Source organism: Abramis brama, assembly GCF_963993115.1.
Source record: "Abramis brama genome assembly, chromosome: 19".
Taxonomy (NCBI): Eukaryota; Metazoa; Chordata; class Actinopteri; order Cypriniformes; family Leuciscidae; genus Abramis; species Abramis brama.
In genome coordinates, this window is record NC_139981.1 from 8,056,446 (window position 1) to 8,084,327 (window position 27,882).

The window sequence follows — 27,882 nt, forward strand, 5'->3', positions numbered from 1 at the left end:
GATAGCCTTACTGTTATATAAGTGTGTGCTCCAAAACAAAAGATTTAAGCAATCAAAACTTGCATTCTCTCACTTCCGCCAATATGGATCAATGATTTTGATGACATCACTCTGCACTTCAGCTTCTCATCAGATTTTCTGTCCAATCAAATGCTCTAGAATCTGAAGCGTCCTGCCCCCTACACTATAGTTGATGCTGAAGCTTCGGCTAAAATCGGTCACTTGTTTACACAATTACTATTTTCTACATGGTGAATGGCACATACTCCACTTCATAAGGGATATGGAATGATTCAGACGGTGTAAATATGCTTTCCATTGAGGCCTGTCTTCCTGTTTCAGAGGAAATAATGCTGTGCGCTTCAAGACACTTTAGTGGGCCTTTAATGGTTCCATTGTGACCACTTGCTCCATATAACCTACTTTTTTTTGCCAATAATTGTGGAAAAGGTTTCAAAACTTTTGTGTAACCAAAAATGTAAGGTTTGCGCTCATAGTAATAGACTTGAAATATTTTCTGGAATAAAAATCACACTTTCTTGTTCTTGACGTTTATTGACAAAAACGTACAATCTCTAAACAAAAACCTCACTAACCACCCATTTCCCTTGCACTGTTTGTTTACTACCTGTAGATTATTTTCAGTGGAAGTCCAGTCGCGACCACGCCCGTATAATTAAAGGAGCGTTTTCATTGGTGCGCCGCCGCGCGCCTCCCCTGCGTCGGTTGCCGTGGGAGCCCGTGGACACCGAAGTACACACGCGGAGTCGCGAGACATACGAGGAGGTGGCGTCCTGAGTCCTGACACATTCAAACTGTGGGTTTACGGTTGTTGGATTAAACCGAATGGAGATGTCTCATTTTTAGAAATACATGTAGATTGAGATTCGTGTGAAGGCAGAAATGTCTGTACAGCACCGCTTGGTCCAACTGTCAGCCGCGTCGCTCGCTGTTGTTCTCAGCCGGGACGAGGACATCAAATACAGCGCGAGCAGCACTAACGGACAGGACGTGTTTGCGGATTTTAAGTCGCAAAATTCGCGAAGCTTCTGGAATAAAAGACTCGTGAAAGCGGTGGCGGAAGTTTCATTCCAGGGATGGCTTGAGAACTACGTGCTGCTTGTCCAGGGCAATGCCAATAACTTGGAGGTGTTGAGGGAAGCATGGATGCGCAGGGCGCTCAGGTCGCCCAAAGGATACACTATCCAAGCTGTAGGTAGGTGATCAACATTTGGATATCAGCAGGGGTGTTATTATATGATGTGGACTCGCTGGGTCACTCACTCATTCATTCATGAATAATCCGTATGATCGTCCCAAAGCTTTGTCTACATTGTTCACTGTGCAGATGTAACGTTAACTAAACTTGATCAGAACGATGATGGCACTGCAGAAGTTAATGAGTCCCACGAGAGCAAAATTTTAGGAAGGCTTAACGTTTCTTCAGCTCTTTGTTTATGAGTGACATGGTGAAATGTGAAAGAACACCTTTGGTTAAAGCAGACATGCATTCTTAACACTTTTTTTGTTTTGTTTTGGCCAGTAATGCTACCCTGAAAGTTATAGCCTATGGTCAATGACTCATTCTTGTGTCCAGATCTTTTAAGTTATTTCATACATAAAAATTACTTGAATACGCATCTTCTGTGATGAACATGTTTTGATTTTTGAATTTGACATTTTTGTGGTGTAATTTTCTGAAGAAAAAAAAATTGTTTCTCTTATTTGTAAATTAATAAAAAATATTGTCATAAGTAGCCTAGTTTTGCATAATATTTTATTATTATTTATAAAAAATAAATAGTGAAGCTATGTTTTAAAATATAATAATTACAATTTATTTTAATTAAACGGAGATGTTGGACCCCTTTAGACCCTCATGTTAAGATCATTACGGTTTTTTCTAATAACATTTTTGTGTCAAATGGAGTAACCCTAACACTTAGTTATGCATGAATCAAAACATGTTTAATCTTGAACCACATGTTTGAAAACTTTTTTTTAAGGTAGTGATTAAGTTGTGTTCACTGTTCAGTCAAATCCATTCAAATGCACAGAAAGTATACTTTGATGGTTACACCTTTTTTTTGACATTTTTAGAGCCAATGGCTTTGTAGAAAATGCTATAAATGTTTGCAAAAACATTTACATCAAGAACTTGGCATGTGTGCTTTAAGCTAGATTTTTAAACGATGTCTCCTTTTTATCGTCTCAAAGATCCTTACTGACATTGACAGATTTCATTAGAAAATCAATAATGTATAAAATATAACCTTCGTTTTTGATTGTGGACATTTCCCAGCAGATCTCTATAGGGATCCTCATGCTCTATAGGAGACCCGTATACCACTGAATGCCTCTTCCCTCAACATCTCTCTAAAGGTCCCCAGATTGTTTTTCACCAGCTATAATAGAAAACCACATAATTTCCGTTTGCAGTAGAAGGTAGCCCCTTAACCTAACCTGACCAACAATTCCCCATGAGACCTCAACATGCTTTAGGCGTAACTGCAAGTGCATTATTTCCAGATGACAGGAAATATGATTTCTGGGGAGCTGTGAGTCTTCTCTGACTCAATTTTCACTGCTCCGTTTGAGTAGTTAACTTCCTAGAAAAAGGGTCATCGTGATTTGGCGTGGGTACAAAATTCATGCCCAGTGTTGTGTTGGTTGTTATTGTGATTTGATAGGGGATGAAATTGTTTTCGTTGGTCACATGTTGAGGTGGCAGACCTTTTGTGATTTCTGTCGCCTCAGGTGTCGCTGCTTCTGGGAGGCATCTGGTTTGCCCACTACAAACATGAAGCAGATTGTAAGAACCTCCATTTGCTCCTGCTGTCACAAGCAATGAAGGGGCATGTTAACACACTGAGTAGTAGTGTGTAACCGGGGCATTTTTGAGCTAGGACCACACAATAATGTGACTGGAAGTAGAGGGAGCTAAAACCCACAGCTATTTTCACTAGTTTAATTTTCTCTAGGAAATTGGAAGCACACTCTCATACGCATACAAATTGTTGAGACCTCAGGTCAGGTTGTCCATTGTGGTGAAATAAGCCCAGCAACAGTGTCTTTGTAATTTATTGCCCATTCACCAGAGCCCATAGTGCTGAGTAATGTCCTTTCCAGTGGTTGTCCAACAGCCAGGTTTATAGCTTGACCACTGGAGCCGATGTCCCTTGTTTCATTCTCAGGACGTGGAGTCTTTTTATTGTTGTCTGGAGACAGCGCCAGGACATTGTGTTGAGTTGACAATGAAATGTCAGCTTGTAGATAAGATTTAGGTACGGTTTGATGAAAATATTGAAATGATATAACTGTAAATAACTGTAAAATAACATCTCCAAGAGCCTTTTTAAACAAAACATCGCTTTAAAGGCCCTGATATACTCTCACAGTGAAGTTAGAACATCCAGATGCCTCCGACTATGCTGGGAACAGTGTTTAGATGAATATGTTAATATGTGTTGCACGCTTTTCACTCAATAACAAAATAAGCACATAACAAAGACAGCGGTGAGTGAACCGCAGTTAAGAAAGCATCTGATCATAGCGATGTGGATTTGTTTGATTTAGCTCTGCAATTCGGTACTCCTGTCAAATCACATCACATTAATTTATAGCTTTACGGCATTAAACATGAAAAAAACAGAAAAAATAGCCTCAGAGCACACCTACCTATTATGTAATCACCACAGACCTACGGTAGTTCAAAGGTGTGTATACCAGCCGGAGCGAACTATCCAAGAAAGTCCGCTTTGGCAAGCTGCTTTGGTCTCAGAAACAAACTCCAAATGAACTTGGTTTTGGCCTAATTTTGTTTGAAATGACATCACACCAGTTTGTTCTTCAATTTCACATTAAGTAAATCGGGCCTTAAATATCACACACATTGAGTACTTTGAATTCTTTGAGTATTTTTCTAGGCCTGTGTTTGGTCAGCAGGAAAGGGTTAGCGGCTGTGATTACCCTTCAGCAGATGGGATGATGAATGAGCCTGCCTCGCTCTTCTGTCCTCTTGATTATCAGTATACATTAAGTGAAAAGACGGATTGTTCACTGGGGCCTGCACTGCTTTTTTTGGCCTCTTGCTCGTAATACTCATTGACCTTTTCAGCTCACATTTTGAGCCTGCTGTCTTTTGTATGTTCCCTGAATCCCAATTGATATTGATTTTAGACCACTATTTTTGTGACTTATTAGTTAAGAAGAATGAAAAATCGTTTGTCATTTACTCAACTTCATGTCGTTCCAAACCTAGGCCTACATCATGCTCTTATTATTTAAGTGGAGCACAATCCAGATCCAAAAATGCCATGTTGTCATAGTTTTAGCCAAAACGATAACGTAACTCGCTTTTTGAATTCTGGATGCTGACATGGGTTAGATGCAAAAATGGTTAATTTGTTTTGTCATACAAAGCTATGACTTTAAATGGCTTGGAATATAGTGAACAAGTCATATGGACTACTTTCATGATAGTTTTTATTTTATTTATCAGCCCCTCGTTACTATGAACTGATGTTATATGACGACAAGTGGGCATAAAGATGGCATGTTTCATAGAAATAATAACATTTGGGAACGGCAAATGGGTGAGAAAATATTGACATAATTGTCTTTTTTGGTGAATTACCCCTTTAGGTGTCGAAGAAGCATAAAGCAAGTTAATTGGCAGGTTTCTAAAAATGAAAAGCTGAACAGTTAGTAATGCAGTGCAGAAACTGGACTTCACTGGATGTGCTCAGACGCTTCTGTCTTCGGCCTGTGCCCTTGAACTATAGAGAATTCTCTATGCATCATTTATAAGTAAAGCTGTATAAAATTGGAGGCATATAAATAATTTGCATTGAACTATAGAGATTTGAATGATGACAGAGATTTAGGATGATGACAAGCATTTGGAGAAACAGGAAATTCAAGAATGCCTCACCCTTTTCCGCCTGTCTGTTGAAATCTGAGGTGCTTACAATGGCTGAAGTCTCTGCATTATTGAGGAGCTTTGGATCATGCCGTCATTACTCAGCGGGGTATAACATCTATGCTAAGTTATAATGAGGTGTTCAGTATAGGGTTGAGCACTATTAATCACTGATGTGTTCAACAACTTAATTTTGCTTGATGGTACACATTTATATCTTGAAACCTAACTTTGATACGTGTTCTATACATGTTCTCTGGAGTGCCTCTACCAAAGCAAACTGATTTGTTGGAGGTTTATGCAATCCAGACCACATCTCTCAGATCTCAGCTCATTAGCCGTGACATGGCGTCGTGCTGGACTCTTTTATCCAGAGGTCAACACCCTGCAGTTCTCATGCATTGAAAGTTGCCCTCTTGGTTAACAAGACACCAGAGGTCATCGCTCCCCAGTGCTTTCCTCAAAGATGTCATTGCTGACCACAACACTTCCAGGTGTGCACCGTAAACAGAGGAGGCACAGTTCAGCCAACATGTGTTTGTAAAACAACAAAAGCTTTCTTATTCCCATGAAAGCATATCTTTCTTTCACTTGAGGAAAAACCTATAAAAGCCAGAAAGAAACTTGTAAGACTCTTAAATTAAAGGAATGAAATAAAAAGTGGCATTCAGTATCGCCAGAAGCAAAGACTCCAGGATGTGTGAAAATATTTATTTACATTTTTTTTTTTAGTAAATAGAATAATTAATGTGGGTTGTTACTAGTTACACAGTAAGCTATTATAAGTTTGAAAATAAAATTACTTTTGAGATTAAATTAAAATGGCATGCCATATCATCACAAGAGAATAGGATAAACATGTTGCTATTGATTTATTTCAGTGTTTTTAAGTAAATACAATAATCCACATGTTTTATAGTTACACAGAAAACTGTTATAATTTTAGACCTTTGAAATTAAATTGCATGTGGTAGGCTATCATCAGAAGCTGATTTATTCATATTTATTTACTTTTTTAAACCCGTGATTTATAGATCCGTAGAAAACTCTGGACTAGCCTATATCTAATTAAAGTTTCATCACAGGCAGAGATTCATTCCAGTATAAACATGTCAAGTATGTTTATTTATGTAAAAGCTTTTTTTTCTTTTCTTGTTTAAGTAAATTAACTAATCTATGTGGTCAGAATAAAAGAGAGTCATATGCATGCCCAGTTTTGGGAGATAAAGCTAGAGCTGGATCTGGTTTCTAAGAAAGCAACCAATGGAATGTTTTCCAAGATAACCAAACACCCTTCCACGAGCAGCCATGTGTATTTCTTCCATACTTCTCCTTTTTTCACCCATTGAAATCATGTGTCATTTATCCATCAGGGTAGTAAAAACAAAACAACCCTGACAGAACACTCTTTTCCTTCACAGAGCTCTTCTCTGTCCCTCTGTCTGCTGACACGAATTTAACATTCGAAAAATGCTTCTCTTCCCATGACTTCAATTATATCCACATCCAAAAATTCATGCTGTCCATATAAATGCTGTCCAAACACAACACATAAGACTTTTCATTTTCAGATTGGGAACTCTCTGTTTTCTTTGAACACGTGTGTGTGTGTGTGTGTGTGTGTGTGTGTGTGTGTGTGTGTGTGTGTGTGTGTGTGTGTGTGTGTGTGTTGGCATGTATATGTGCTTGTCTGTGTTTTTATTTCTGTGTGCATGAGTGATCCGGAAATATTTCATCGTGTCTCCTTGAATAGCTGAAATAGATTTCCTGTATCCGTCCTGATTTGAAGGCATCTCCCTATATATTTCCGAATCTGACCTCTGTAGCATCCTTTTTCCATGAAGTCAATCCTTGATGAAATCTAAGCTGTATGACATATTTAAGTACTATTCACAGCCAGCTGGAGATCTAGGCCATTACAAACAAATGAAAAGATTATCCTGCTCTCCTACTGTTAAGCATTGCAGCTAATGTGTTTGCAATTAGGGGACAGTACTTCACTCATATTTCCATTCCTCTCCTTCCAAAAATGATGAAAATGGTGTACTGTTGAGTAGACCTGACCTGACTAACCCATTTCAATGCTCCTACTTAACTGAAGTCAAGATATTGTAACAAAGCTTTTGGCATGAAAGTTGTCTGCAGCTTAGATGAAGCTTCACTATGTGACGGGCCTTCAAATCTAATGGCGCTTTTCCACTGCATGGTACGGTACGGCTCGGTTCGGTACGGCACGCTTTGGCGCTTTTCCACTGCATGGTACGGTACGGCTCGGTTCGGTACCGCTCACTTATGGCGCATTTCCACTGCATGGTACGGTACGGTACGGCTCGCTTTAAATGGTACCACCTCTGTTGAGGTTCCAAGCGTACCGTACCGATACTAAAATGTGACGTGAAAACACTGAAGATCACTGATTGGTCAGACAGAATCGTCACTACCACTGTCATTGTATTTGCGACACGAGACCATGCACGAGACAAACCCGCTAGATTTAAATAGCCAGTAGACAACAGCCAACACTGTAGTTTCTTGCAGTTAAAAGTTTCTTGCAAACTGTTTCTTGCAGTCAGGGGCGGCGCCGGATAATTTTTAACGCATGTGCTGTGTGTGTATATATATATATATATATATATATATATATATATATATATATATATATTATCAATAAATGAGCAAAACTTGGCCACAAAATATTTAATATTCAATTATTTTAATGATCACAATTAAAGTTTTAATTTTATTAAATTGAACAAGCGCAAAATTCAGCAATCAAATATTCAAAAAGACTTAATAATAATGTTATTTCTCTCTATAGGCGCGTTTACTACGAATATGGCGATCGTCAACTTCATCTTTGCCAGACACTGACAGAAAACACTATTTTATAAATAAAAATCAATGCACACACAAGTTGAAAGGCATTTGTTCAAATCAAGTTCACGGATAATTGTGTGTGCATTTATTAATCATTATGATACTAAAATCATAACAAAGTAGGCTATGCTATGTACAAAAAATCAGATGAGCCCAGAATATGAACGCAACGTTTAATTACACGTTAAGAATTTTCCTTCCATATAGTAAACCATTATAAGAACGTTTAATTTAATTTAAAAACATCCACATGCCGAGAATCAAGAGCACCATCCCCTGTGTTGTGCGTTTGAAATGTGGCGCGTTTACGATGATGTCATGGCAGTAGAGGCGGCAACTATAACGATCAGTCCCACCCAGTTTGAAGCGGTACTAACTGCAATGGAAAAGCAACCGAGCTAAAGCGAACCGAACCGTGCCGTACCGAGTCGAGTCGTACCACGCAGTGGAAAAGCGAAGCGAGCCGAACCGTTCCGCGCCGAGTCGAACCGTACCGAGCCGAACCGTGCCGTACCATGCAGTGGAAAAGCGCCATAAGGTTAACAAGCCTAAAATCTGATGTAGCTCAGCCTTGGTCTGAGGAAATGATTCTCATCTGGTGGAAATTTCCAGCATGGAACTTGATTAGTTGTGTAAGAATGTTGTAAACTGTGGCTCTTTTAACTTCTAGTAGCAAAACTAGTACGAAACACATTAACATCTCTTCAAGCAAACCATGAATCTGTCTCCTGGACATTCCTTGAGGGATGAGGAAAAGGTTTGGCTATAATAGACAGACTATCAGGATGATTTTTGGCAGTAGTTTAAGCTTTTAATTTTACTTGATATACTTTATAATGTACACTACCGTTCAAAAGTATGAGATCTGTAAATTTTTTTAATTTTTTTGAAAAATAAATATTTTATGCTTGCCTAAGCATTTATTTGATCAAGGATACACTAAAACAGAAATATTGTGAAATATTATTACAATTTAAAAGAATTAATTTGCTATTTGAATATATTCTGTGATGCAAAGCTGAATTTTCAGCATCATTACTCCAGTCTTCAGTCACATGATCCAACAGAAATCATTCTAACATGTTGATTTGCCGATCAAGAAACATTTCTTATTACTATGTTGAAAACTTGTTCTGTTTAATGTTTTCTTTTTTTCCCCAGGATTCTCTGAAGAATAGAAATTATTTGAATTTAAGAAATTGAACATTAGCCTATACATATCTTTACTGTCACTTTTGATCAATTTAATGAATCCTTGCTGAATAAAAGTATTTCATTTCTTTAAAAAATAAAAAAAACCTTCCTGACCCCAAACTTTTGAATGGTAGTGTAGACATTGTTATTCCAAACACATAACCTTTCATGATATAGCCTATGGTATTTGTTACTCCTGCTCTATTTACCAAAGGCCTAAGAACATTTACTTTTCCTGTGGCAGGTAACATGGCCTATTTGCATGAGCTTTAAAAGGGTCCCTATAGTTTTGCCTTGAAACCTGAGATATGTTGCCAAATGATTATGACCTCCTTTCGTGAGACCTGATACAATATGCTACAAAATATTACTCTCTTGATACAGGAAAGCGAGCTGTTGGGGCTTTTTGTGACTCTTTGCAAAGTCAAAATAATGGTTTAGTCACTCGTTTTCACTGTATTTCAAGTTTGCTTGTCAATCATTGTAACGGCATGATGATAAAGTAACAAGTCGCATACTATTGGTTCAAAATGACAACAATAAACGTGGAGATATTTCATCAGCAGTGTTATCAGCGTGAAACAGTTTCTTCTGTTAATCAATACACAAGTCCACAGAGTATCATGAAGCATGTCAACATTGTAAAATGGCCCTTTTAATCAGTCTAACGAACCAGATCCTCTCTGTGGGAGGATCAGTAGAAGAGCTGCATTTTTCCCTTGTAACATTTGACATGGTTAACATTTAACACAGGTGTTTCATTTCAAAACTACACCACTAGACACATGCTTTTAACACGCCTCTCACAGAATGTTTGTTAGTGGTTAAAAGGGATAAATGTTTAGGGCCTCTTTGGATTTATTGGGCTTTTTACTTGTGTCATGGCAGGAAAAACATTGTAAAGCCTTCATAGAAGAAGGTGTGACCCCCCATTCAGCCACTAATGACAGCACAGAAACATTTTAATTTGTCCACCAACAACATGCAAAGCTGAGAAAACAAAGACTGAAATGAATGTGTGCGTGCATGAGAACACAAATACTGTAAATAGTGAACTGAAGGATTGAAGCTAGCCCAAAAACAACATAAGATTCTGCTTCCTTACTTTTTCGTGTTAATTTAGTGTGTCACAGCATTAGGGCCAGTGACTGTCGTGGTCTGAAGTCATGAAGAATTACTGGGATTAATGTTTCAGTTCCAGCATAAGTATAGTCAAGGGGAACTGAACCATCTCTAGACCTTGTTTTTGAATGTCTTTGACCGCTGCATGAAAATGTATCATGCATGCATAATGTTTCGGCTTTAAAGAGTTGAAGTACTGAAGTGATGTTATGATAGAGGGCATCATGTTTTGCGTTGTTGTAGTGAATTTTATAAGAATCTAAGTGGTTGGGGCTTGGTCTTTTAAAGGGATAGTTCACCCAAAAAAGATTTACTCATTTACTCACCCTCAAGTTGTTCCAACCCTGTATAAATTTCTTTCTTCCTCTGAATACAAAAGATATTTTGAAAAATGTCGGTAACCAAACATTTGATGAACCCTATTTAACCTGCGTATTACTTTTTTTCCTTATTATGAAAGTCAATTGTGTCCATCAACTGTTCTCCAAAATATCTTCTTTTGCATTTAGCAGAAGGAAATTTGTTTTGGAAATTTTGGAAGAAAATTGTGTTTTTAGGAAAGAAGAAGAAAGGAAGTTTTGACTGCTCGCTGTGTTGCTATTATTCTCGTGCACTGACTCATTCACGCTGAACAGCCAATCAGAGTTCTCTCTCTCACTGACGGTCCGATGCCGATTCTACATGCTAAATTGGCCCAAAAAACCCTGACAGCGTCCGACTAGAGCCAGCTGTGCCCGGCGGCTTTGTGTGTTCCGGGCTTTAAATGCAGGACTTTCTTTAGTGTTGAGATGGCTTAGTAAAATGCATAATTGTATTGTAAACTTTTTATTTTTTATTGTGCCTGTCAAAATTGGCCACAAAATTTTGCAATGATTAGTTGTCATATAAATAATTGTGATTTGTGATTTAATTCCGTTTTGTTCTGGTCACTTATAGTATAAGCCTAATGTTATTTTTCACTTGAAATTGTATATAAATATAATAATAATAATACAATTAAAAATTATAATAAAATATACACATATGATTTACTTAGGCTAAATATTATGAGAATTTATATAATATAATATAATACTCCTCTGCTTCTCCCTACCACATCGAATAAAAAAGAGACACAATATCGATTATTTGATGGCATTTCTTTAAGCACTTGCATTTCCTTAATTTGGATGAGAATTATTGCAGTTTTCTCAAATAATTGCAATTAAATCGAACAACCATGATCAGACGATTAATCAATATTCGCGACAGGCCAACGTGTGACACCTAGAAAAGCATGTGATTTCAGCCACCCATGAAGCACAGAATTCCTCAGAGGCAGAAAGTTTTCTATAGGGGGTTAAACAACATGTCTGGCACTATCAAGTTACCTTTAATTCACTTTCTATTTCCCACCTTCTTTTGAAGGATCACAGTCCACTGTGTGTTTTTGTTGTTCCAGACACTCAAGGTGGTCCAAAGTGTGTAATGGTTACAGCTATGATAAGGAATCAACCTTACCAAATTCAAATCTTGTATTTATTAGTACAAGCTCATTCATCACTGAAGAGCACCTTATATGTGGTGTATATTTGTGCGCTTGAATCAACAGAGCACTTGCAGGTTAATTACCTCTGTGGATTCCGTCTGTGAAGTTTGATGCCCACAGCTGACCACCAGGTTGTTGTTTTTTAACAGAAACTCCAACAATAATTAAGCTGTTTTGGTTAACCTATCTGCACCTTGACAAAGGTGCCTTACTCTAAGCATTTCTGTGTACAAATTGTCACTGACATTTGTCTGTACACAACATAACAAACAGAACTTGAAACTTCTGCGGTTTTCTTAAAAAAATAGCCACTAAAAGATCCTTTATGAACTCAATCCTGAAAAATGGACAGATTTGACTATAACATTTGAAACTGATAATCAAAACCATTTATGTGTGTAGTGATATGATATATATTATATATAGATTTACCCACTATATTAAATAACAATTTAATATTATTACATAGATATTTAAGTATTTTGCGGGTCTCGTACACATATTGTCTTCAGGTTGTAAATCACATGACTGTAAAATAAAAATATAATATAACAATATATAGAATACATTTTTTTTTATTCTTTTGTTTTGTTTTCCAGATTTTATTTCTGATTTATGATTGTAGTTATTTACTATTAGGGTTTATTATTGTGTAGTCAAGTGATAAAGTGGTCAAGTGACCTTGTTTGTCATTTCAGTATCATGAAAGTTGCCTGCTATTACTTGTGATGAGTGGCAAGTGCTGTAGGGTAATGTGATAAAGACAAAATAAGTATTTGAGAAGCCAGGACATGCACAAGACATTCACATGTGATTTTCAAATCTTGTTTACTCAAATTAATTTATGCTCAACTGGTTGGTTTTTATATTCATTTGTGACTGTCTTTCTACTTCTTCCTTGCCTCTATTTGCAGTGTGACGGCTGCCATGGTATCTGGTGAGGTATTCCTGTGACAAAAAAAGTTGTCAGAGCAGCTTCATGAGACAATGAGCCCAGCATATTTCCCTGGAGAGAGGAATTAATGGTACATGTGTCCTTAGCAAAAGCCACATTCTTGTCAGCTCAATTGGAGCTGGAACTCTCAATTGTTGTGCAAAATGTTTCACACTTTCTCTCTGAAAAGACTATTTGAAGCACACTTTCACATAAAAATATTTTATTGTTAAATAGACCGTTTCTGCAGTTAAAGCATAAACAATTATATACATTCCAAGGACAACCTAAGGATGTGCTGGTCCCACATTTACACCACCTTCCTGAAAATAAAGGAAGACAAGGATGGATTTATCAAGTGCATGTGTCAGGTTTTCCTCTCATAACACCTCTCAGACTACATGTGGTCAGAGACCTTATGAGTTTCCTGTTTAAAACCTTAGACGGGATGTTTTTCCCATGGAAAACTGTGTCAAAAGTGGAAAGCGATGAGCAAAGGCATGTTTCAGCTTACTCTGAGCACTCTGCTGACTCTCTGAGTGCTCTTACAACAAAGAAGAATGGATTAGTTGCTAAGCAGACAGAGAGTCAGACATTCAATGGGAACTAGCAGATGAATGAAGCTAAAACCGCAGGTCAGGAATAGGAGTTGCTCTTAGTAAAACATTACTTTCATTTACTTTTGCTAATATAAAACCTAGTAATATAGTAAACATTATATTTTATATTTTAAATATAAAATGTATTGAGTGTATTCTCACCTTTATATTCTTACACACATTATACAGTATAGTATTACAAAATATGCTGTTGTATGTATCTGAATCTAACCAATAATGTTTCCAGGTTTGTGTGAGTTTGGTCAGTTTTAGAGTGAATCTTACCTGGTCTTATTATTCGGGGTCAATTAATCAACAACTGAATGGAAAGTCAGTGCTGGCAAGTGTTCAACAATTAATCTAGCCATCCCTAGTTAATAATCAAGACTTTGGCTTTCCCAGTGATCACAGATAACTGAAGAATCCACTTGCTTTTGTAGTTCAAACAGAAATGTTTCAAAATGCAATGGATGTGGAAAATGCATTATTACTTGGGCTTGACATTAATAGTCCCACTTGTGGAAATATTGTGGGACAAGCAACCTATGCTTTAGGGCAAGTAAACGATCCAAGTCCGAACTTGAGTACGTATAGAGTAGTATTGCATCCTTCATATCTCCGAAAAGTCTTTAGTTTTATCAAATTTATAGAAGACAGATGCAGCTGTACCGCTTCTTTCCGAAAACAGTCGAGCTCCTGGAGGCGTGCTGTGCGAATGAAGCATGTTGATGGGTGTGCTCTTGCTCTGGTTGATGTGTGCTCTTCCGGAAGAGGTGCCAATATTCAGGAATTCTGCCCTTTATGATGTCATACAGGGCCATACTCGAATAAAACTTTACGAAACTTATACGAACCCTGAAGGAGTGCGTTTGGCACAGAAATACTCCATCATATGTCCAACTCGTTTTTTTAAACGTGTTGCCATGTTTAGCATGAGAATCCAACTCTTTAACAGTGTAAATAAGTCAGAATGCATGAAATAGGATTAGACATCCCCTTTAAGCTGTTAAATGAAAATCATTCAATTACGCTCCTGATTGAACTTTAGTCCTCCTTGGATTTTAGGGTTTGTTGTTTTCCATCACTTGCATGGCTTTAAGGGACAATTTTTTTGCATGTCTTCATAAGCGGACTTCAGACTGACTCATGTGCCTTAAATTAACAGTTTCTATCAGAGTCTCTTTATTTTAAATCCACTAAAGAATATTTTATTATATAAATATAAAACTAAATATATTTTTAAATGATAGTGACTCAAACTAACCATGTTCTATATATATTTTTTTCTTCTATAGGTGATCTCTCCCCTGTGCAGATGTCACCAATCTCCCAGTCTCAGTTTATTCCACTGTCTGAAATATTGTGCTCTGTCATATCAGACATGAATTCCACCCATGTGATTGTAAACCAGGAAGCTTTGATCAATCACATGATGAAAGCACACCCAGGTAACACACTTACCTGTACACTACCTTGTTACATTTTAATCCATTTTCATTATGAAATGGCTGTATTTACACCAACAAATATTTGTTTCAGGAATGACCATTCCCACTCAAGACATCCTGTACAATGCTTTGGGAACGCTTATTAAGGAGAGGAAGATCTATCACACTGGAGAGGGCTACTTTGTAGTCACCCCTCAAACATACTTCATCACCAACAACATGGTGAAAGAGAGGAATTGGTGGAGTGCTGGCGACAGTGACCTGCCGTCACCACCTCCCATCACGTACCTTGTGAGCAACGAGAGCTGCATGGACACCTCTAATGAGGTGCCTGTCATGGCCCACTGTAAGTCCTGCAGCTGCTTCACCCCTCCGTCCATTGTACCTCCATCTGTCCCAGAACATCAATCCATCAGCATCAGTGAGTGCACTGGGAAAAGCCTCAAGTGGCCCAAAGAACACAAACCCTCCGTTCAGCATCAGTCCACATCTACTGCAGCAGACTACCAGGCCAGTGAGATTAGCAAATCCACCAACACAAGCCGCAAGGACAAGGAGAAAGCTGGCCGCAAATTCGGGCTTAACCTCTTCCGACGAAATACAGGGAAGAAGGACAACAAACTAAAGAAAGAGTATGCCACATTCTCTGGGCAATTCCCTCCGGAGGAATGGCCTGTCAGGGATGAGGATGACTTAAACAACCTCCCCAGGGATCTAGAACATGCCATCATCAAACGGATCAACCCAGAGCTTACTGTGGACAATTTAGTAAAGCACACGGTTCTTATGAAGAAGCTTGAGGAGAAAGCTGAGAGAGGTACAGAGAAAGCTGTGGACAAGGGCATTTCCACCGAAACTCTTCTAGCTAAGCAGAGGCATCATACCTCAAAGGCCGTGGGGAAGAAACTGGCTCCTAGAGCTACTCGTAGCAAGAGAAGAGGACCTTCATCCAAAGAGAAACAAAGGGCAAAGAATAAGACTTTCCAATGTGCTGAAGATTTAGAGGCAGATGATCAGGTTATGTCTCACCTCAGAGCAGAATTAGCTTTAGATGAACCTGACAATAATGTAGAGAGTACCATTCTGAATCCAAAATGTGTCTACAAGAAACGGATAGACAACCCATTTTTGGGATTGCCAGGAAAAGATGTGGAAACAAACATCAACCATAAAGAACAAAGGAGGAGAGAAGCCAAGATACCAACCACCGGATGGCGGGAAAGACCAGGTCACAGGTCAAAATCCTGGGATCCCCATCGAGCCAAAGCAATAGCTGACAGCGTAGAGAGATCTCACACACTGAAGGATGCACCTTGTGAACAGGTCAGTGAAAGAGCACAGACTGTGAACTCCACTCTGGATGTTCAACCAATGCAAGAGCTTTGTGGAGATTACAGCTCAGTCTACCCTGAGAGCAGCACATTGAGGATAGAGGACAAAATTAAGCTAAGAGAGAATAAAGTCCGAAGCAGAGAGTTTAAAAACGACAGATTAAAAGAAATTAAACATCAGGATGGACACTTGAGAAATGTTCCTGACCAATATAGCATTGTAGATAATCCTTCACATTGTGATACAACAGAAGTACCCCTCTCGTGGCCTAAACCTACAATTCAACGTAGACTTTCTCTACATCTACTTAACAGTAAAGAAGAGTCTCATCACCGTCCTGATCTGCTGTCCTCACACCAGCAAGTTGGCAATATAACTAGCCATCAGCTGCCAGATGGTCAAACCTTGGAGAGAAACACAAGCCAGACAGAGAGTGAGGTGTATACAGATGATGAACATTGCATCTATCAGAAGGCAGTGGAGGATGAGGATGGTTGTAGCTCTGTCTGCCTAAATGAGGAATGCATAAATGACTGTGAGCTATCACAAACCAGTATGGCTCGTTACCATGAGTCCGTCTGTGCAGATGGTGGCTGGGATGACCATTTCACTAAGGAGCATGCTCATCACAAACCCACCAGAACCACACACAGGCCACATGAATACAGGTGGCAGTCCTCTGATCACCAGATCCTTCAGAAAGGTGCTAGCCCCAGACAAGAGGTCCAGTGTTTGAGAAAAAGACTACATAAATCCAGTTTGGCAGATGATGAACATACTGAAGCCCTGGAAAGCAGCATTTTTGACTACTGTCAGACAAGCGAAGTGGAGTCTGATTCTGAGACCATACATAAATCTGCAGATGAAACTGATGTAGGCAAATCTAACAACTGGATCCGTCACCAAGAATTGAAGGACTGCCATCAGAACACAAGAGACACATCTAAGGATACTGTGAACATCAGTGCAAACCCGAATAACCCTACAGGGCCCTGTGCAGGAGAAACTGCAGAGAGTCAGAGTTACACAGCAGATAGTGGGATTGACTCTCCAAGGTTAGTCTAAGGTCATTAAAGGGATAGTTGGTTCACCCAAAACTGAAAATTCTGTCATCATTTACTCACCCTCAAGTTGTTCCAAACCTGTATGAATTTCTTTCTTCTGATGAACACAAAAGAAGATATTTTAAAGAATATGGGTACCCAAACAATTGACGGTAGCCATTGACTTCCATAGAAGTCAATGGCTATCGTCAACTGTCTGGTTACCAACATTGTTTAAAATATCTTCTTTTGTGTTCATCAGAAGAAAGAAATTCATACAGGTTTGGAACAACATGAGGGTGAGTAAATTATGACAGAATTTTCATTTTTGCGTGAACTATCCCTTTAAGGGTTCATGGTTGCCTGTATTTAAACACTTTCAATTTACTTACATTTGGAGGTACATATCAGAAAGTTTTACAGATGTTTTTATTCCAGAATAAATATTTTCATTTTCACTGATTATTTGCAGGACACATATGAGTGTACCCTCCAGTAACTCAGCAATTCTTAATGGACTGAAGCATCGTGGCTTCCTGCAGAACCTTGAAAAGCTCCACTCCAATGGCATTCACCCTCAGAGTTCACTGCTCAAGCTTACACCTGTCATGAATGTTTAAACAGATTAAAATGTCGCTCAGTATCTGGGTATAGTTATATCATGTAAAAAATGTATATAGTCCTACAAATGTAAATACCCCCCTCTCCACACACAAAAACTAGGAAAGGAATGTAGGTTGTGCTTTTTATATATTTAATTCAGTACAGTTTTACATTTTGACTTGTTAACATAGTTTTGTACATTGGTCTTTTGTTGTTTAGAGAGAAAGCCTGAACATGTCAAGGAATTATCTGCTCAAGTCAGTCCTCTGTTATCAATGTACAAATGGGTATTTCACCGAAATAAAAGTGTTGAAAAATGGCTTCTTGTTAGATACACTTCTGGCCTGACATAAACAACAGTCAAAGGGGTCAAAACTAGATAAATTTTTTTTTTAGGGGAACAGACATCGCCTTGTGAAAATATATGAATAAATCTGTCAGCAATACAAATAAGTGTATGTGTACCAAAGCCATATGTTCATGTAATGACATGAAGATATCATTCCCCAATTATTTCATTTAATGTAATTTCTAAATCAAGCAATGTTTGTTAAGAATACATTTTAATCTTACAATAATGGTAATAATAAATTCAAACATCTATAAATCTCCAAGTTCCTCACATTAGCTTGAAAGTTTTCATCTGTACTCTACAAATGAACAGCTTGACCTGCAGTACAGTTGATGAATACTTTGAATTCATCAAAATGTCACTTGTGGTCTTGTCAGTTGACTTGCTACAACAAAGCTTACCTTTACAATGTCATTGACGGTCATGAAAAATTCATGATTGACCTGCAGCTTATCCAACATGACAAATGCAAGTAGAGGTAGCCATAGCTTAGTGTTGTTAGATGCATGAGACAGACACAAAGTATTGGGATGTGTATCCGACTATTTCAGATTAATTTCTAGCCACACACAGTTTAATTCCAGCACCTTTAACCAGGAGGCTGAGGTGAGAGGCTTTACAGGTTCAGGCAGGAGCTGAACAGATGGGGTTTCTGAATGACAGGTATTGAATGATGGCTGACTGTGTCGTGTTTCATTCAGCCTCACTGGCAGAGAACAAAGGCCAAAGCCTTCCTGCATGTGTTCATAAAAGACAGCACAGGCATACTGTAGGCTACAAACCACTGTTATTTATGAGGTCATTGACATTGAATCTGTATTATTTAACCAGTTTGACTTGTATTCTTTGAACTCAAGAGTTTTACATTCTTTAAAATGTTGATAAAGAATAACAAATAAGCTAGTTTTAAAGCAAGTGTTTTTCTTTTAATAAAATACCAATACAATGTGCAGTGCAACCCTTTTCCATCAGAAATTGTCAACAAGCAATGGTCCTCGTTTTTTAAACTTTTTATTTTTTTAAGGGAAAGGGCGCACCCTAGTGGTCTCTGATCACAATGGGAACACAGTTTGGCCACTTTATATCCTCTCATCCTTTTAATGTTAAGATTAGTGTTTATTCATGCCTCACAAAATATGCTAGCCCTGGTGGCAGGGCATCCTTATAGGTGTTTCCCACATGACAAGATGTGCTACCCATGTTTTAACCTCATTTAACCAGTCAAGTAGCACGGGTATATTTGTGGCAATAGCCAACAACACATTGTATGGGTCAAAATTATCGAAAATTATTTCGAAATTATTATTTTTCTTTTATGCCAAAAATCATTAGGATATTAAGTAAAGATCATGTTCCATGAAGATATTTTGTAAATTTCCAACCGTAAATATATAAAACATTTATTTTTGTGAGTGAATGCAGCACAATCGCGAACATAAATGGACAACTTTAAAGGCGATTTTCTCAATGTTTCGATTTTTTTTTTTTTTTTTTTGCACCCTTTAGATTCCATATTTTCAAATGGTTGTATCTCGGCCAAATATCATATCCTAACAAACCATACATCAATGGAAAGCTTATTTATTCAGCTTTCAGGTGATTTATAAATCTCAATTTCAAAAAATGTACCCATGTGACTGGTTTTGTGGTCCAGGGTCACATTTAATAGTGGTTTTACAACCGGGCAGATGAGCTGAATTGAGCGGTTTAGTCCAAAATTTCTGACAGATTGACCACATTGAATTTAGGCTTTTATTCACATTTAAACATTATATGGCAGAAGTTTTCATTGTAAGTCCATGATACTAATGCAACAAACTGAACCTTATTGTAAAGTGTTGACTTATTTTTCTTTTTTAAATTTGTTTGGGACTGAAGGCGAAGGAGCCTTCCGCCATGACTATAGGGGGTGGTCGAGCGCTTGTTTCTTCGCTGCTTTGTTTTTTTTGCTCATGCGCTCCAACATAGTTGGCGCCAGATGATCCGCGGCGCCATCCCGCTACGTACGTACGGAGGGAGGGAGAGAGAAAGAGTGACAGAGTGCAAACCGCAACCAGGCAGTACAGACGCAACAAAACGAAGATCTTCAGGCCGTTGACTACGCCGCGACTACCAGCAGCGCATCTCGCAAAAAGGCCATTGACGGGCAAAGAGGTCGGGCATATTTTTGTAAAAAAAATACGTTTATAAATGACCGTTTAATGTTTATGTGCGTCAAGGTTTTGCATACCGTTGCAAGTTAACTTAGCTGGCTAACTAGCGTGCTATATTTGATACAATGTTGTGATTTAATAAACGTTACACCATACGTTGTAGCATATGCTGCTTGACCAATTTTTTTTAGCACACTGCGATAAGTGGCGTCCGATCAGTTTTACCGATGAATTGTGGACGTCACGAAGTTCGGATATGTTCTGTAGCAATGGCGGCGGAGGCAGCTAGTGTTCCGCTAGCGAGGCAGCTTAGCAGGACGACAGGCCATGTTTGTTTCACACAGCTAAAAATGGGCTAGGACTATAGCATGATAAGCACCGCTTATAGCAACGCGGTGCTCGTGTCAATTCATTTGGATGATTTCAAGAATAGCACATAGCCACAAAAGACATTGAGCACATACTTATTTTGCTTTTAATTCGACGCCACAAAACAAAAACGCGTTATGTAAGAAGGGGGGCGCCTTCCCGGGCTTTCGCGAATAGCGTACATCTGTGATTAGCCATTAACTCGAGCAGTTTGCCTTATGTCATGATAATCTTTCTTTTTAGAGCAATGACAGCACAGCTTGGCAGTGAGCAATCAAACTAACCTATTATTATGACCTGGTTTATTTGCGTTTCCTCACGTTGCGTATTGTATCTGCGTGAGGGGCGGAAGCTAGTCGCGGCGGCCATTTTACAGCTAGTTAGCTGTTCCAACCTCCGGCGGACAAGATGCCCACCGTTAAACTCGTTGTATTTTCTAGTAGCTGTAGCGCAAGTCTCTACGTGACTGTACGGCACTAAAAAGTGTATGTATGACTAAAAAATTACAAGTTAAGTCCCGTAATTTAAGGCAGTCTGTCAGCTTTTCGATCCTGTATCATTTTATGATACCGCTATAGTGCTAGTTAGCCAGCTAGTTAGCTGATAATGCATGCTCAAGGAAGCTACCTAGCAGCTATTTAGCCAGCTAACCTAGCCAACAGTGACAAACCAGCAGTATGTGAAAATTGTAAACATGGGGAATTAGTTTGTTTTGTATATGAGGCACGTTTAAAGGAGTTAGCTGTGAGTCAGTGCGCCTCATTTGAGAAAATGAAATGTCTGAACTGTAACGTTAGATTCCTGAATACTTAGCCTGTCAAGTTAGCCTAATATAAACTACCCATAGGCTAACTTTAGCCAATTTGTAGCTCCAGATATTGCTGCTAAATAGTTGTACGGTTGTTTCTAGATTAGGCTCATGTTTAAATTTTTTTTAAGTTTTTTTTGTTGTTGTTGTAAATTATGTATATAACTCAGTTCATAGTTCTCTTCACCTATGCAACACTTTCTGCATTAGAATGATGTTGATTTTTGGATTTGTTTATGCATCATTTTATTCTGTTGTCTCTTGAGTTTTTTCAAGTTTACGGCTAGACATTTAATCTAGCCTATTCCCCATTTAGTTGAAGCTGTTGGTATCTTTGTCACATTAAATAGCATAAATTCGTTTCTTGATTAATTACTTTTAAGATAATTAGTGAGATCACTACTTTAGTCTCTGTATCTATTGCATACCTTATTTTTACTTTTAATGTTTCTCTAGTAAGATCAAGCTGAAAGTTAACTACTTTAGTCTCTGTATGTATTGCATACCTTATTTTTTACTTTTAATGTTTCTCAAGTAGCAAGATCAAACTGAAAGTTAGCCTAAATGTTTTCATCAGAAATGTTTCTTTATCATTATGCAGGTCATTATCAGTGTTTAAAGGTGTTTCTTCTTCCAGCAGGCAGGACTGCTCCTGACTCAAGAACTGACTGAGCCTGCGGCAGGCAACCCTTCCAAGTTTCTTTGCAAGAAAGCGGTGCTCGTAGAGCAACGCTAAGTTTTACTTAACCGGGAAGACGGAAGTCGTCAGGCTGGAGTGCGTCCTGATGGCCGAGTCAGAGACTGACTGTGACACACCAGGTCTCGATACATTGGGATCTGAGTGTGTCATAGCCCATACTCAAGTTGATGACTTGCATTATGGAGCGGAGACTGAGATTATGACTCAGGAGGACAAAAGACTTGACCTGGAGGCCATTCATGGTGATTTAGGGGCAGTGACCTGCGTGGATGTGGTAACAGAGACGGACCATGACTATATTAAATCTGAAATACACCACGATCATCATCAGTATTTCAGCAGTGCAGAAATAAAAGGCAACGAGCATTTGCTCGGTGAGGTGCTGTTAAAGACAGAGATGGGTGGTGGAGAACATATTGTAAAGGTGGAGTCGGACCATGGAGGGGAGCTTACGGTGGAGTCCGAGAATGGCGTTATCATCCACGAAGCCCATGGCCTGCAATGCAGTGAGTGTGGTGAGATTTTTGACTGCATGTCTGATCTGCACGAACACTTTGAAATCCACAAAGCCACTCATCCCTACATTTGCGTCCACTGTGGTGAGAGCTTTGCTATTGAAGCCAGCCTAAGAAGCCACATGAGGATTCACATGAAAGAGAAAAGTTACACCACTGGTCTTGAGATGGTTGGTAAAGGAGTCATTGATGCATTCAACTTGAAACCGCACCAGATGATGCACTCTCCTGAAAAGCCGCACAGATGTTCGGAGTGTGGTAAAAGCTTCGCTGCTGCCATCACTCTCCGGGAGCACATGAAAATGCATTCAGATGACAAACCCTACAAATGCACCCAATGCCGAAAAAGCTTTGTGCGCAGACGCCATCTCAAAAAACATCAAGAGCTGCATGCCCACGACAAGCCATTTACATGTCTTCAGTGCGGGAAAGGCTTTACGACGGCTTCCAATCTTAAGCAGCACCAGAAGACTCATGCTGGTGAAAAGCCGCACAGATGCACCCAGTGTGGAAAGTGTTTTGCCGCCGCGGCCACGTTGAGAGAGCATCAGAGAATCCACTCAGGAGAGAAGCCCTACAAGTGCACCCAGTGTCGAAAGAGCTTTGTCAGGAAACGTCACCTCAAGAAGCATCAGCTGGTCCATCAGGGTGGAAAGCCCTACCGGTGTTCTCAGTGCGACAAGGGTTTCAACCATTCCTCTTCATTGTCACGGCACCACAAGGTCCACTTGGAGGCCAAAATGTATGCCCAGGGCGATAAGGATTTCCCCTTCGATACTTCGATGAAGAGGGGAATGCATACAGGTGAAAAGCCATACAGCTGCAACCATTGTGAGAAGAGCTTCAATCACTCATCATCACTATCCAGGCATCAGAGAACTCATTCTGATGGAAAGTCCTACACCTGTGCTCAATGTGGGAAGAGGTTCAATCATCCCTCATCTCTCGCAAGGCACCAGCGGGTTCATTTGGAGGATAAGTCGACTTACAGTGCTATTGCCACAGGAAAGGGATTCCCTCACACTACCATCTTGAAACAGAGAATCCTTCAGAGTGAGAAACCATATAGGTGCGCTCAGTGTGGAAAGGGTTTCAATCATTCGTCCTCTCTGTCTAGGCATCACAGAATTCACATTGATCAATAAGCTTGTTTCCCTTTCCACCACAAGTGGTGTGCTACCATTCATCCAATGATTCAGGCCAGCTTGTAATGTTAAAGGGTTTGGCTAAAGATGCAAGAAAATCCAGAAAGTCGGTGTGGACCTGCTCTAAGGGAACTTGTTCTAAAATCAAGTCCTTTGACTTTTTAAAGAGGAATAAATTAGAATTTGGTATGATTGACACTGAAATCCCCTGTGTAATGTGCACATGACTAGATTCAAATGTAATTCTGGAGCTTGGTGTTTGATTAAAACCATAGACAAAACATATTGAGATTCCATCATCACTGACTTGTGCTTCAAGCTGGTTTTGGAAGTTTATCGAAGCCTGGCACAATCTTGAAATTGAGTATTAGGTCAAGTCGGTTGAGTGGCAGACAATTAAGCAAATAGACTAGATGCAACGATTCACTCCCCTAGTCTGTATCTTTTAACCATCTCTGCATCATTAATGGGTTGAGAAACTGATATCATGTGTAAATATATGTTGATTTTCTTTTATATAGATATGTATAGGTAAGTAGTGCTGTAATTTTCTGAAAATGGAGCATTTTTTGATGTATGATCCAGTTAGTCTTATCCATCTCTTGTCAGTGAAGTGGGATGGTGCTTTCAGGGGATGTCGCTAGTTTTGAACAAGCTGTCCTGTAAAATATAAAGGCTGTATTAATAATTAAACCCCTTACGATGCAAACCAACGGAGTCTGTAACCTAAAACGGCATAACTCCCTGAAGTTCGCTCATGCACAAAGGTGAGGAGCAAGAAATCAAATCTTCTACATCAAGAAAAATAGATCTTGTTCATAAAGGGTCAACACGATAAAATCAGGTAATATGTACATTTTTCTGTTGGGAAATTTGGTTAACTTTTCATGGTGCCAGTTTTCAATGGACAACTGAATTATATAGCTGATTTTGTTATACAAGGCAAACTTGGTACAGCCTAAGTGTTCCCCTAAATATCTTTAGTGCTTCTCCCTGCTACCAGTGGCTGACTGCATTTAAGATTTTCTCAGCCAGCAGTGTATAGAGTATCAACATTTATTAATAATAATAATAATAATAATAGATTGTGTATACTTTATGCAAATACAAAATATAGCTTGCTTTTTTTTTTTTAATAGTTTGATTTATTTTCTCACCTTAATCCATTGGTTTGTGCTTTCTATTTACAGTTCTGTGTATGGAGAAAATCTTTTACAAATGGATGTATTTTTTTAATAAGGTTTGGGTAATTGAGAGGGAAATGAAAGGAATATTGTTTTTATGGGAGTGAACATTGTATCAGAACTATTCTCATTCTTTTCCATTGGATAACAAATCTGCTTCATCACGTAGCATAGGTTTATTCATTGTGTTAGTTAGGTGCCTTATTGCATGCCGTGTAGAAATGTATGCTGAGCTATAATAGAAAAAAAAAATAAGGTTTTGGCTCCCGCTCCCTTTTTGTTTCTTTACATACTAATCAATGTTTTAATTTGATTTTTTTTTTTTTTTTTTTTTTTTTGATTTTTTTTGCTTCTCTGTACATGAGTGTTTACGCTGTTACTTATGTCTTTTAATTTACTGTCAACAAGCCTCTTATAGATTAGAGGTTAAAGAAAGTTACAATGCCATTGATCCATATGTTGATTGCCCTCTATAATGGTCTTTTCTTGTCCCATCTGTCTATTTCCCCCATCTTTGAGTGGCTCACATATATGGATAAATAAAGGTTGTTGACTATCAACAGGTTCATACAGTTTTTTTTATAGTACCTTCTTGTATCCATCAAGGTCTACTGTATGTAGTGTCTTTAGTGAATTTAACATTGTTAAAAGGAGATTTATCATGTCATTAAGGATGATACAATATTGATGAGGGGATAAAATAAAAAATCCAATAAAAGGGAATGAAATAGCTAAAACCTCAACACCCTCAATAAGGAATTGTACCTTTAATTATTTATTTTTGTTATTTATTTTTTGATGTGAAGATAAAATCAGATTAAGAGACTCATTATTGGTGAGGTACTTAAGTTTCTGACTGAAGTTGCCAATAATTCTATATTTGACCTTGTTAGATTTGTGTCCAGGGCCATCATCTGGTTGATAGTATTCATTGTTCAGTGATTAATTACAAGATTACACATGTAGGTATGTTCTTAATACTCAAAGATACACTATGTAACTTTTGCCGGTAACATATATAATGAGTGAGTATATTGTGAATCCACGGTATGCCTATAATAAGTGTACATATTCTGCCTATTTTAGACCGGGCGGGATGAGAACAACCTCTGCGGAGTAGCCTAGTACGCGCGTGACTCATCATATACATAAACAGAAGCAGCTCTGGCTTCAATTTTATATCCCAAGACGCATGCAGTTTTGTTAATTAACTGCTAGAGTGCCAAAAGTTACGTAGTGTACCTTTAAAGTATTACTAATTCACACCATCGACACTGTTACTCTACAGCTATTGTGAATCTGAATTTCAGATTAGGGCCTTTAGTTTTTCAACTGAGCAGTCAGTCACATGTTTTTCCTATGTTGGTGATAGTTTGGAATTGTTACTTGAGATCAAACAATATACAGCATGTCAGTATTAATAATTCATGGTTTATATATTTATCTCAGAGGTAATTTTCTTTACAAAATGTTTTTTTTTTTTTTTCTTCAATTATTTTTAAAAAGTTCATTTTTTTAATTCATTTGGGTTATTCTGGAAATTACTTTTTACCAGAATAGCATGCCTACTTCTCTTGATGTTGTATTTTTTGCCCAAATCCCTCAATGTTAAACCTATTGCATTTGTTTGTCATATGAGATGAACTCAAACGAGACTGGTTCAGAATTATTTTTATATATTTTTTTTGTATGACAGGTGGAGAAAATCTCGAGATGAGTTTCTTCACTACAAGTGCTTTCATTATTATTAATTTTTTCACATAGGTGCTGGAGAATCATGCACTGAGGTAAGTTTTCTGAATGTGAATCTGTTTTTTTTTTTTGTTTTTTTTTTTGTATTGCTGTTATTATTTATTTTAACATTACATTACTGAAAATCTGCACTAATTCATGGGAAGTAACCTCAGCTACATACCACCCAGTATTCCTCCATCAGTTCAAACTCTGGATTTCAGTTTTAATGTTTTGAAACACTTAAAGGAAAATTATACTTAATACAATGTAACTAAATTGATTCTCACTGGAAACCCTATTACATATTTTGGACCTAGATGCTTGAATTCTCTATATAAACTACAAAGATTAGTTCTTGTGGATCTTGGTCTCGTGTCCTTAAAGCAATGATTAGTTTGTATTACTCGGATACCGTCGGTCGTTTAACATTTCTATTGTAAAACAGTTGTTAAATGTTTACTGTAGCCTATCTTAGCCTATATCTTACCACTCTAACTGAATGAATTAATGGTCGGTGAACAGTAAAATCCACCTTCAGTCCTGAGTATGTTAGGTGATTTTCAAATTTCCCATAAATCTTTCTTTTTTTGTTGTTGTAGAATTCTGTCAGTAAAATGCTTTAAAACGGAAGTCAGGCTCCTCAGTCACAATAAACTTTCCATTCAAACTATTTTAATCTGTTTCTCTGACCTAAAGAAAATCCATTAGTCATTTTGTAATAATGAATCTTTAACTGCTGTTCTATCATGAAACAAGTGTTAGAGTAGCAGTGCAGGCTACTTCTGCAGTTTCAGATCCAACCAATCAGAAAGTCTTGGCATGTAAAAAAAAAAAAAGAAAATCACAGGCTTTGCTTTAGTATTTATTTATGTAGCCTACCTGTGGACCTCTGAGACCCAGAACACAAGTCATTTTTCATGGACGATATTGGAGTTATGCAGTCAACGTTTTAAAACAGTCATGAAATGGTAATAGTAAATGTGAGGACATCTGCTGGTCAAAAACGTCTAAATGCAGTGGCAAGACTCTAAACACAAGTGGCTGCAACTAATGAATAAATGATTAACGTTACGTGCAGCCGTGAATACAATGGGAAGTTCCGTTTCCTGTCTGCTTCTGCTGAGTGGTTTGTGATTGTAACTCAGTTTAGCTTCGTTTTTAATCTTACTATTATTCTTTGTCGTATAAACTGCTGAATATAAGTTAGGGCCCCAATGTTTACCCGACACGATTTTCAGCTTAAAACTGAAAACGTTTTATGCGTTTTGGTCGTTCATCACACACGGCAATTGGTTGGTTTTTAGTAACTAGGCAACAACAC

At 38.2% G+C, this 27,882-nt stretch overlaps 2 protein-coding genes across 3 annotated transcripts; both read left to right on the top strand.

The window, feature by feature from the left end:
- Positions 1–719: 719 nt before the first annotated feature.
- Positions 720–17,921, top strand: stox1 (storkhead box 1). Its single transcript, XM_084092689.1, has 4 exons — positions 720–1,216; positions 14,471–14,623; positions 14,715–17,010; positions 17,471–17,921. The coding sequence occupies exons 1-4, from the start codon at positions 904–906 to the stop codon at positions 17,616–17,618; spliced, it is 2,910 nt and encodes a 969-aa protein (XP_083948815.1). The 5' UTR covers positions 720–903; the 3' UTR covers positions 17,619–17,921.
- A 2,008-nt stretch (positions 17,922–19,929) lies between these two features.
- On the top strand, positions 19,930–25,387 carry LOC311069597 (uncharacterized protein). 2 transcript variants are annotated; one of them, XM_084092859.1, is made up of 2 exons: positions 19,930–20,107; positions 21,921–25,387. In XM_084092859.1, the coding sequence occupies exon 2, from the start codon at positions 22,069–22,071 to the stop codon at positions 23,641–23,643; it is 1,575 nt and encodes a 524-aa protein (XP_083948985.1). In that variant the 5' UTR covers positions 19,930–20,107; positions 21,921–22,068; the 3' UTR covers positions 23,644–25,387. The 2 variants fall into 2 exon arrangements, with proteins under 2 accessions (XP_083948985.1, XP_083948984.1); XM_084092858.1 differs by having other exon boundaries at positions 19,963–20,107; positions 21,924–25,387.
- The last annotated feature ends 2,495 nt before the right edge of the window (positions 25,388–27,882 follow it).